Below are 12402 nucleotides of genomic sequence, written 5' to 3'. Positions count from 1 at the left end.
TATCTCCATTTGTAAATCTGTCAAAACTACAAAAAAAACATGCTTGGGTTCCCCAAAGACAGCGCTGCTGAATTCACGCCAGACGCTATTTTCGTTCCAAGTTTTTGAGGACGCTTTGCAAGTTCATAACAGGATGGGCTGCATACAGTCAGTCCTCCTTCCAAGTTCAGTCAAGCCACGCTCAAACAGAGCCGTGTCCTCTTTTAAATGTGTGCTCCCTGAATCTAAGTATCAAAGTGTTGACTGTAACCGTAGCTCTGCGTGTTTGCATTTGCCGGAGATAATCTTGTCTGCTTGCAGTAGGAGCTCTACCTAGCCCTGTTCTGCGCTTCTGTTATTCGATACTAGCTCTTTCTTTGCTGGGAAGAAAAGCTCGCCTCTTTCCCACGCTCCTTGAACACGTGGTACTGGGGCTGAATTGGACTCTGAAGGCCCTCCCTCTATTGAGACGTCACGCTAGTCCCGCAGTATCCCCGGCCAGTGACTCTCCCCTCCACCTCTGCGCTGGCTGATCTTTGAAGAGCTTCAGGCCAAATGCCTCCGCGCGGCTACCAAACACCAAATATTTTCACTGAATGTGAAGGTTTGATCAGTCCAGGGTTAATCTGAAAGCATTCGGAGGTTTAGATGCCACAGAGCTTTTATGACCCGTATTAATCTTTAATGACGTCGGGAGGAGTTTTTAGCTGGCACGGTCTCGCCGGCTTGGGTTTCTGATGAATGTGACCCGGGCCCAGGTGGGAAAAATGGAACACTTCCTGTTAAGTACTGTACATCTGAAATGGCTCGCAGGATATTCTCAGCGTCGGCTCGATTTGCAGCTCGCCGGCGTCTCATTATAGCTTGTTGCTTTGCTGTTGACTGTGAACTGTGATATTTTAAATTACCGTTCAGGCTTGGTTTATATGTGTTGGGTATGTATTTAGAAAAAGGATAAAGGAATAAAATAGTTTTGAAAATATTTATTGAAGCAGGGTTTCTGCTGGTCTTATAAAAAGATCTTTAAAAGTCTTAATTCGCCCTAAATTAAGGCCAAAAAAGGTCTTAAATCACAACAGAAAGTCTTAAATTCATAGTCATGGCAATAAATGATGCAAAAAAAAAAAAACTTTTTTTTTTTTTTTTCCAATGCAAATATCTAAACATCCTTAAATCAAGAAATGTTTACTTGAGATGCAAACGTGAATGTATGATGTCTTGTTTGAGATGTCTGAGAATTTGAACAAAATGAAATGAGTTCATGCTTAAAACAAGAACAAACATCTGTTATTGGGAAATGAAAATTCCATTGAATTAAGTTGATTTTTCTGAGCCCTTTGGCAGGTATTAGTTATTGTTTTGATCATAAACTCACTTATTTTTGATACAGAACTTGTCATTTTGCTTCTCAAGTAAATGCATGTTGATTTAAGGATCTTTAGGCATTTTCACTTGAAACTTGAACACTTCTTTTTGCAGTGTGACCAGAAGATACAGTCAAAGTTATTTCCATATTCTAGTGGTTTGGAGCAGTGTTATTCAATCCATTAGCTTCTTCTGCTTCTTATTCTCGTAAAACGTATTAAAAAGTAGTGGAGATCCATTGGAAGTTGTATTTTCAAACTTTGAAAAATGTACATTTAGAGAAAATAGACACATTGTGTTCCATTGAATTTATTACTTAATTTTTCCTTACTTGGTCTTGAAAAGGTCTTTAAATGTCTTAAATTTACAATTTCAAAAAACCTGCAGAAACCCTGTGAACCCCCCACGCGCGCGCACACTCACACACACACACACACACACACACACACAAAACACTTCATTTAAAAAAATCTGAATTATTGCATTTGATACAAAGAGTCATCTTTTCTCAAATGTTGCTGCAGCTTTTCTCAGAAACTTTTCTCTCTTTTTGGACTCAGTTTTGCAGTGACGTTTATGAACTGGTGTTGTGGTGATTTTTATGAAGTCAGTTCTCACCAAGTTCACAGAGGTGTCCCATCAGACTTAACAACAGGAGTAGTTTATCAAATTAAGATGAACATGGTCCACTAATGTTTGACAACCAAAAGTGGCACAGGACTTTTTGTCTTCATTTTGAACAGTATCTACTGATTTATCATCTAAAATAAAAAAAGATAACATACAATAAAAATGTAACTTTTTTTGTCTTTTAAAGATGGCACAATCATTTTTTTTTTTCTCCCTCAGTAGATGCCATTTAAAATGGCATTTTTCTGCGGAACACAAAATGTGAACCCCCCACGCGCGCGCACACTCACACACACACACACACACACACACACACACACACAAAACACTTCATTTAAAAAAATCTGAATTATTGCATTTGATACAAAGAGTCATCTTTTCTCAAATGTTGCTGCAGCTTTTCTCAGAAACTTTTCTCTCTTTTCGGACTCAGTTTTGCAGTGACGTTTATGAACTGGTGTTGTGGTGATTTTTATGAAGTCAGTTCTCACCAAGTTCACAGAGGTGTCCCATCAGACTTAACAACAGGAGTAGTTTATCAAATTAAGATGAACATGGTCCACTAATGTTTGACAACCAAAAGTGGCACAGGACTTTTTGTCTTCATTTTGAACAGTATCTACTGATTTATCATCTAAAATAAAAAAAGATAACACAATAAAAATGTAACTTTTTTTGTCTTTTAAAGATGGCACAATCATTTTTTTTTTCTCCCTCAGTAGATGCCATTTAAAATGCCATTTTTCTGCGGAACACAAAAGATATTCTGAAGAATGTTAGTAACCAAACCGTTTCGGTTCCCTTTGACTTCCATTGTATTTTTGGTCCAGACAATGGAAGTCAATGGGAACCAACAATAAAAATGTAACTTTTTTTGTCTTTTAAAGATGGCCAATCATTTTTTTTTTTCTCCCTCAGTAGATGCCATTTAAAATGGCATTTTTCTGCGGAACACAAAAGATATTCTGAAGAATGTTAGTAACCAAACCGTTTCGGTTCCCTTTGACTTCCATTGTATTTTTGGTCCAGACAATGGAAGTCAATGGGAACCAAAACTAACATTCTTAAAAATATCTTTTGTGTTCAGCAGAAAAAAGCCATACACGTATGGAACAAAAAAATTTTCATATTTGGGGCCCTAAATTGTGCAAATTCCCGTGTTCAGTGATAACCAGCCACTGGGAGAGGCCCTCCGTTTTCTCAACAAATATTTTCCAAAAGGCCAGCGCACGGACACATCTTTCTGATTAGCCAACAGATGTGCTGAGATATTTCAGCCCTACCCTGGCAGGTCTTAAAGAACACTTCTGTTTCACACATGGTCAAATACCTCACAAGTGCACATCGCTTCATTCTTTTAAATGATGGGAACGTTTGGCACGGAAAAGAAAACAGCTTTATGCTTTAGCCAGCTGAAATATAATTTGTGAGCGAACTGAAATCAGGTCCGTCTCAAAACAGAATGCCTGAAATTCAGTATTCACACATGCAGCAGGAGATATTAAAGAAGGGTATATGTTAGAGGAGAAAAGATTAATAATGTGCACGAGTTATTACTTCCACATGTTAACCCAGTGTTTATATGTGAAAAGTCTGGTTTCACGTGGTTTATTTTTGAGTTTCATGTACAAAAAGAATGTTAACATGAGAACTTGACAGCCGACTTACAACCAAGGATTAGTGTGACTTCTCCAAAGCGGAGGTGAAATTTTACCCTCAGGTTTTAATTTTTGAAAAAAGACTGAGCAATATCCCATAACCCGAGCAGAGACCCTTTTGTATAAAACTGAGTGTTGCATTTAAAGCCAGAACATGCATACACAAAATAGATGTGTTTGCCTGCATTCTGATGAATAGGCCTACTTTGCACATTTTAATTTTCCTTTCTTCATTTTACATATATTTATTGTGGAAAGGGCAATGAAATAGGTGAACATCTTTGTTAACATTGTCATTTTTTTTTGGACACAATTTTACATTTATAGTTCTTGCAAACCCTTGGGCTATACATAGCCTATACTGACACAATTTTAATTATTAGCCTACATTTCATTTTGATTATCTGGTGTCAATAAAGTAATTCTGAGTACTTTTGCCAGAGGTTATAAAATCAAACCAGTTAGGCAGAGGTATTTCATCGTATGTCTTCATGTAGAATAATACAATAATACAGGTAGTTGGGAATGTATAATTTCACTCAGAACCTGGGTTAGATTTGACGGTCTGAAATATGCATCTTAAAACTGCAGTATTTAGGAACTGTGGAAATAAAATGGTGACGATAATATAACAAACGAAAACTTGGTTGCTGTTGTTGTTGAATGTGTTGAATAAATGGCTCTATTCTCGGGTATTTCTCCATTTAAATGCCAAATTATATTTTAAATAGTGTATTCTGATTCCAGAATCAGTTTTAAGAGCTTTTCAACGCGTCTCCAAACGTCCGGGCTATATGCAAAACTTAAGTCACCCAAAAAAAGTACGTGCAGTTTATAACGTACGAAGCGGTTACAGTATATAGTGAAACAACAGTTTGGAAGATCAAATGTTTGAAGCGTCTGTACAGTATTCAGCGTGTGTGTGGCTTTCCGCGCCAAACTGCGGCGTGTGAGGTAAGGCGAGTACGCTGCGCAGATACTGCATTCGTCCGGTTCCCACGGTACAGCTGCCATGAGTGTCACTCCGCTTCCCGACCCGCGCATGCGCAGAGCCAGCTTTGACTTCAGAGCGCATGCTTGACGCCGAGCGCGACGCACCGCTCTGTTGACGCGCTGAGGAAGTCGCACAGGCGTTGTGGTTGCCTTAAAACAGCTAGAAAGGCTGCTTCACAAATCCTAAAGTCTATAATGGGTTCAGAGTAACTTTTAAGCAGCGTCAATAAAGAAGTCATTGCCATTTGGTGTAGACAGGTAGGATATTGAACTGCATTCATTGGACAATCTGCAAAGAAATTAATAAAAAGACATAATAATATATTATTACTTAGAGATAAGATCCCAAACTGCCTGCTGATTGCGTTTATGATGGCAAAGAGGCAAGTATATTTGTGACCCTGGACCTCAAATACAGTCATAAGTGTGCTATATTTGTAGCAACAGCCAACAATACAATTGTATGGGTCAAAATGATCGATTTTTTTAAATGCCAAAAATCATTAGGATATTAAGTAAAGATCACTGGCAGGTCTTAAAGAACACTTCTGTTTCACACATGGTCAAATACCTCACAAGTGCACATCGCTTCATTCTTTTAAATGATGGGAACGTTTGGCACGGAAAAGAAAACAGCTTTATGCTTTAGCCAGCTGAAATATAATTTGTGAGCGAACTGAAATCAGGTCCGTCTCAAAACAGAATGCCTGAAATTCAGTATTCACACATGCAGCAGGAGATATTAAAGAAGGGTATATGTTAGAGGAGAAAAGATTAATAATGTGCACGAGTTATTACTTCCACATGTTAACCCAGTGTTTATATGTGAAAAGTCTGGTTTCACGTGGTTTATTTTTGAGTTTCATGTACAAAAAGAATGTTAACATGAGAACTTGACAGCCGACTTACAACCAAGGATTAGTGTGACTTCTCCAAAGCGGAGGTGAAATTTTACCCTCAGGTTTTAATTTTTGAAAAAAGACTGAGCAATATCCCATAACCCGAGCAGAGACCCTTTTGTATAAAACTGAGTGTTGCATTTAAAGCCAGAACATGCATACACAAAATAGATGTGTTTGCCTGCATTCTGATGAATAGGCCTACTTTGCACATTTTAATTTTCCTTTCTTCATTTTACATATATTTATTGTGGAAAGGGCAATGAAATAGGTGAACATCTTTGTTAACATTGTCATTTTTTTTTGGACACAATTTTACATTTATAGTTCTTGCAAACCCTTGGGCTATACATAGCCTATACTGACACAATTTTAATTATTAGCCTACATTTCATTTTGATTATCTGGTGTCAATAAAGTAATTCTGAGTACTTTTGCCAGAGGTTATAAAATCAAACCAGTTAGGCAGAGGTATTTCATCGTATGTCTTCATGTAGAATAATACAATAATACAGGTAGTTGGGAATGTATAATTTCACTCAGAACCTGGGTTAGATTTGACGGTCTGAAATATGCATCTTAAAACTGCAGTATTTAGGAACTGTGGAAATAAAATGGTGACGATAATATAACAAACGAAAACTTGGTTGCTGTTGTTGTTGAATGTGTTGAATAAATGGCTCTATTCTCGGGTATTTCTCCATTTAAATGCCAAATTATATTTTAAATAGTGTATTCTGATTCCAGAATCAGTTTTAAGAGCTTTTCAACGCGTCTCCAAACGTCCGGGCTATATGCAAAACTTAAGTCACCCAAAAAAAGTACGTGCAGTTTATAACGTACGAAGCGGTTACAGTATATAGTGAAACAACAGTTTGGAAGATCAAATGTTTGAAGCGTCTGTACAGTATTCAGCGTGTGTGTGGCTTTCCGCGCCAAACTGCGGCGTGTGAGGTAAGGCGAGTACGCTGCGCAGATACTGCATTCGTCCGGTTCCCACGGTACAGCTGCCATGAGTGTCACTCCGCTTCCCGACCCGCGCATGCGCAGAGCCAGCTTTGACTTCAGAGCGCATGCTTGACGCCGAGCGCGACGCACCGCTCTGTTGACGCGCTGAGGAAGTCGCACAGGCGTTGTGGTTGCCTTAAAACAGCTAGAAAGGCTGCTTCACAAATCCTAAAGTCTATAATGGGTTCAGAGTAACTTTTAAGCAGCGTCAATAAAGAAGTCATTGCCATTTGGTGTAGACAGGTAGGATATTGAACTGCATTCATTGGACAATCTGCAAAGAAATTAATAAAAAGACATAATAATATATTATTACTTAGAGATAAGATCCCAAACTGCCTGCTGATTGCGTTTATGATGGCAAAGAGGCAAGTATATTTGTGACCCTGGACCTCAAATACAGTCATAAGTGTGCTATATTTGTAGCAACAGCCAACAATACAATTGTATGGGTCAAAATGATCGATTTTTTTAAATGCCAAAAATCATTAGGATATTAAGTAAAGATCATGTTCCATGAAGCTATTTTGTATATTTCCTAACGTAAATATATCCAAACGTAATTTTTGATTAGTAATATGCATTGCTAGAACTTCGTTTGGACAACTTTAAAGGCGATTTTCTCAATATTTACTTCTTTTTTTTTTTGCACCCTCAAATTCCAGATTCCTTATTTATTCTTATATATCTCAATTTCAAAATATTGACCCTTATGACTGGTTTTGTGGTCCAGGGTCACATTTATGTGTAACAACATTTTGATCAGGCTCTGAATAAAAACCCAACCCAAGCCTTATCTTATGTCCATCTTTCATGTTTTTGTTTATAAAGATTTTTTCCCCTCGAATCTGTACCGTTTGGTTCGCCGAAGAGCATATTAACACATAATAACGCAGGCGTTTTATTACTGGGATGTTTGGGCACTGGGCCACGCCCATTTCTCAGTTTCACCACTTGGTGACGCCCTCAAGCCGACTCCGCAGCCAATCAGCGTCGCCCAGCCCTCCCAGTATTGTTATGCAAACTAGTTCGTCTGAAATATCCCCCTGGCAACGCAGCTCTGGCAGAGAACCCCGGGACCGCGCGACGGACGAACAGCAGCGGGCAAGCGTCAGTTTTGGAGTCGCTTCTTCCCGTCCAAACGTCAAGAGTAAGTACATCTTTACTCGTTCACGTTAAGAAGCCGCTACTCGACAGCGTGAAATAGTGGTTTTAACAGTTTCTCTGTTTATTTCAGTCACCCTTGCCAAATAAACCACCGCGGGACTCCAGAGACGCATTTCCTGAGGTAAATTAACGTTAACTCAGACGTCTCTAACGGCCCTCGATGCGCTTAACCGGAGATACAGCCGTTCACACGCCTCCTTTCCCACACTAAATAACTCCATATTCTGCCATAACCTGGTGCTGCTACTGAGAGACACGCACACACACGGAAAATTACACTTTTGTGGATGATTGAACTTTCTCGCTAGGTCTTTGGATATATAGCCACCGACTGCATTTGCACACCAAGTGTGTCGTTTACTTGTCCTTTTTGGGATATACCCTCGTCTTATTTCTAGTCTCACTCGCCTAAGCTGGTTTTAGTCCAGTCAAGCCGCGAATATCCCAGTACTAGAGACTGTAAAGGCGGCTGAGAGCATCATGAGCCAGGCGGATATATCGACGTGCTCGGCGCCGCAGAGAGTCTTCCAGGAGGCGGTGAAGAAAGGCAACACGAAGGAGCTCCATTCGCTGCTGCAGAACATGACCAACTGCGAGTTTAACGTTAATTCGTTTGGCCCCGAGGGACAGACGGCGCTGCATCAGTCGGTCATCGACGGGAACCTGGAGCTCGTGAAACTGCTGGTGAAGTTCGGAGCCGATATACGGCTGGCTAACCGGGAGGGCTGGAGCGCGTTGCACATCGCCGCTTTCGGAGGACACCAAGACATCGTGTTATACCTCATCACCAAGGCTAAGTACTCCTCCGGCGCGCGGTGATCCGGTAGAAGCACGCGGAAAGACCGGGCTCGTTTCATTCTAGCGTTGGATCTGCCAAGCTCGAGTTCCCTTGTACCTTAAAACCAAATGAGGGATGTAGCCTTTTTCTTTCCCGTGAGTATACGGTCAGATCCGGCGATGAGAAACTGAAACGCATGCTGTTTGGGATGTGCGTTGGTACTATAGCTTTTTATTGAATGTTTAAGTCATCAGATCTGGACTGTGTGGCTTTACCAGGGCTTGACCTGTTGACCTGGAGACATCGAGATGGCACTTGATGCTGTGGCTGAATGCTGGAATAGTTGCAAGAGGTGAACTCCAGAATGAAGGCCATCCTCTGTTTTGGCTAGACACTGTCTTTTAATACGAACCGTAAGTCGTTTCATCAATCAAATCTTGTGGCATTGGTGACCAGTGCTGAAATATGTCCTCGAAATAACAAGTGACTTATTCCTAAGTACTGTACACATAGCTTTACTGTGTTCTTTCTCTGTACAAGTAGTCTGTTGAGCTCTGCCTTCACCTAGCAGACGGCTTCCACACAGCTTTCAGGCCAGGGCGACCCATGTCTATGGTTAACGTGTTACTAAAAACCGCTGCTTTCGCTTTTTTTTTGTATCAAAACGTCAGGAAAGTCGCCTTTGGGACACACTTTATAATCTTCTTTCAGTATTTTGAATTAACACCCTGGTCATCACTGTGAATACAGGTTGGGTTTGTCGTTTTATTTATGAAGGTACACTGAGATAATGCATTTAAATTATGTTGTGGTTATTTTTAAGACTATAGCCTAAGTGTAAAAGTATGTAGGGTGACCTAAAGCTGCTTCGGACTCGTTACAGGCTAAACTGTCCCGTGTGGAGATTCCGCGCCACGGCTCCCCACGTGTACACCTTTTTTCCCGGGAAAAATGCATCCCCTTCTACTTTTATCCTGGTTCTCTGCATCAGCTACCTCGACTTGAAAGTATTCGAATATCATATGCTCTCTTTCTCAAGCCTTCTCCTTAACTGTGCTCAGTTACCCACTAGTGCTCATTTTTTGGTCAAAAGAATCAGTAGGCTCTGTCCAGGTCGTTTTACTTGGTTTTCTTACTGTCATCCTCGTTTTTTGTTTTACAATCTTCACTCGGGACAATTTATCTCCTTGAACCAAAATTAAGATCCATTGGTTATTCGAGACATTTTTTTTTCTTTCGCCAAGCGTGGTTGAGACATTATATATGTAGGTTTTATTTCAGCCGATTGCTTAATTTTTGCGTTGTCATTTTTGGTTTATGTTGTAGTTACAAAAAGTGAAATGCATTGCATGACTATTAAATGCAGGGAGTTTTGTTGCACATAAATGTGGAGCCTTTTACGCCCCCTAGTGCCTGGTCGGGTAACTGCAGGAGCTGAGGCTTACCAATAGTTACTACTGAGCAGGACTGTACGAACATTGAGAAGAAGACTATGACTTCTGTTGCAGGAAACATCGACAGATTCGTTCAAAAAAAGACTGCCTGCCGCCTTTAAGAGTCATGGCACCTGATGTTTGTTTCAGTGCTGCTTTTATGTAATTTTTTTTCTTGATACAATGGCGAACGGTGAGTGAATGAGGACAAGTATCAGTTAGATATATCATTTTTTTGTCGTTGTTTTTGCGAGAAGCCCAATGCAGTTGTGTGAGCGTGTGTGATTATACTCATGTCTTGCCACAGTCCAGTGGTGTTGCTGTTGTTTCTAGCCCCCGTCGCTCAACCTGGTTAACCAACCGGGAACTCCTTGTACACCTGGAGATGCAACCGATGTGATTCTCACGATCATCTATTCGATTGGTATAGGCAGAACAAATATGCATCGCTTGTCTTAAACTTGATATTTTTACTCTTGTTGAAAATATTGCACTGATGACTGTTGTTAATTCGTTGGCTTCAGGTCAACATTTTATTTTTTCTAAATAGAAAAAAGGAACACAACAAAATACAAAATGTATAAAAAAAGCTCCAGGTTATATTGTCTCTGTTTGTGCGTTACAATGTATAACATTACGTTTGCAAAGATGTTTGTATCTCTGTGATCAGGTGTATGTGTATACATATATAGTATATATATGGATATATAGACGCTGATATCTCAGAGCACTTTCTTATTTGAAGTGCTCTCCTCCTGATGTTAATAAAGGGGAATAATACTTGTGATCATTGTAACAAAAATAAATTGCACGATGTATAGTTGTTTTACCCCACCATTTGTCATAACATTTATGGCATGGGGGTTAAATGACTGGATAGGTGTATATGAATGAGTAAAAGTGCTGTTGTATTTTTATTTTTTTTTTGTGGACCAAGTTATTTTTCATCTTGTGTCTCCAGCGAGTGATGCGAATGTTCTTTTGTGTTGACTTCAGCTTTTCTTTTTCTGTTTGTGTGTGTGTGTTTTGTTTTGTTTGTAATTTTATGAACATTTGTAACACTGTGATTCATGTGTGGTGAGAATATGAGTGCTGTAATATTTGTATGTATGCGTGTGTGTTCAAGCCAGTAAAGAAATAATTAAACCTTCCTCAATGTGTGGCTGTGAACGTTTCTTTCTATCTCAGAGGAAGAATTTGGGCCTCCTCTCTGGGCCAACCTGACCCCAGTTTCCATTCTCTCCTTTTTGTCATTCATTTGGCCTAGTCCTTTCATATGCTGGATAAAGGAGTGCAGGGGGTTGTGGGTAATTTTGTTTTAAAGACAGATCCCCTCCCTGTGTGTTTGTGTGGGTTTTATGTTACAACTCTTTGCATGGAGCAGCTCTCTGCTCTTCTGTTCTGTGGGAGACTCGAAGCATTTCTTCATACATTTAAATAAACACATCAGAGCACTTTAATTCTTCATCTTCTGATTCCATTCCACCTCAGTTTCTATTGGACGCCAACTCTGAAACATTGGCAGATATACATGAGAAATCAAGTCATGTTTGCTGCATTTCATGTTTCATGAAACAAGAGTTGTACCTCGGTGAAAATTCAGTACTGCATTTCGGTTCCTGCTCTGATTTATTGGTGGAATGTCCAGAGTGTTCGTTTTTTAAATTCACAAATGAGCCAAAAACTTTGTCCGACATTGTCCAGAGGCCACGTTTATTGCAACCGTAATCCGAACCAAGCAAGTGCTTGCTGTTTTCTGCAGGTAGACAAGAGTTTACTGCATGCTTTTGAAGACAACCCTCACTGGAAGACTGACCTCAATGGCATCCATCTCTGTTTCCACCCCCCTCCATCCCCCGGGCAGGATGTTATTGTTGAGCTGGATTTCCATTGTCCGGCGGCTGAGTTGGCCACCTTCCCAGAGTGCAATAGAGAGGCCCCCTAATAGATTCTTCATGTGCCTCAGTCCCGACACACATCATTGCAGGAATCTGGAAATGATTTTAACAGAGACCCGTCGCTCTGCGCGCTAGCCTTCCCCCACCGCCAGCTAGAGATTGTGATTACATAATCACTTGATTTACTGATCAATACTGATATGATCAGAGCATAGGCTATATATTTAATTTGCTACTGTGAAATTTCAATAAATTATTGCAATAATTGTAAATTTTTATTTGCCAAAGTATTTATAAAATAATAAAATATATAATCATCTAAAACTATATATATATATGGGTCAAAGACGAAAAGGGTGTTTCAAGCATCAAAAAAATAAAAGTACAATACAGCTTTAAGTTTTGTTTTTTCCCCATACATTAGAATGTGTCCTGTTTAAGTTTATATTTTTCTGAACAAAAAATAAATTATTATCATGCATTTTTTACCATGTTTGACAGAAGACACGCACTAAAATGTCATTCAATGTAACAATATTTATATAATAAAAAATCTTGTTAGGCATATTTAAAACATGAATCATTTGATGACAT

General features: G+C 39.6%; 1 protein-coding gene across 1 annotated transcript; it reads left to right on the top strand.

The window, feature by feature from the left end:
* The first annotated feature begins 7574 nt into the window (after window positions 1-7574).
* nrarpa (NOTCH regulated ankyrin repeat protein a) lies at window positions 7575-11061 on the top strand. The gene is made up of 2 exons (XM_016447306.1): window positions 7575-7682; window positions 7770-11061. The coding sequence occupies exon 2, from the start codon at window positions 8180-8182 to the stop codon at window positions 8516-8518; it is 339 nt and encodes a 112-aa protein (XP_016302792.1). The 5' UTR covers window positions 7575-7682; window positions 7770-8179; the 3' UTR covers window positions 8519-11061.
* Window positions 11062-12402: the final 1341 nt, after the last annotated feature.

Source organism: Sinocyclocheilus anshuiensis, unplaced genomic scaffold, assembly GCF_001515605.1.
Source record: "Sinocyclocheilus anshuiensis isolate Anshui unplaced genomic scaffold, SAMN03320099.WGS_v1.1 scaffold567, whole genome shotgun sequence".
NCBI classification, from domain to species: Eukaryota; Metazoa; Chordata; class Actinopteri; order Cypriniformes; family Cyprinidae; genus Sinocyclocheilus; species Sinocyclocheilus anshuiensis.
Note: the sequence above shows the minus strand (reverse complement) of the source record. Positions and strands in the feature narration are given on the sequence as shown.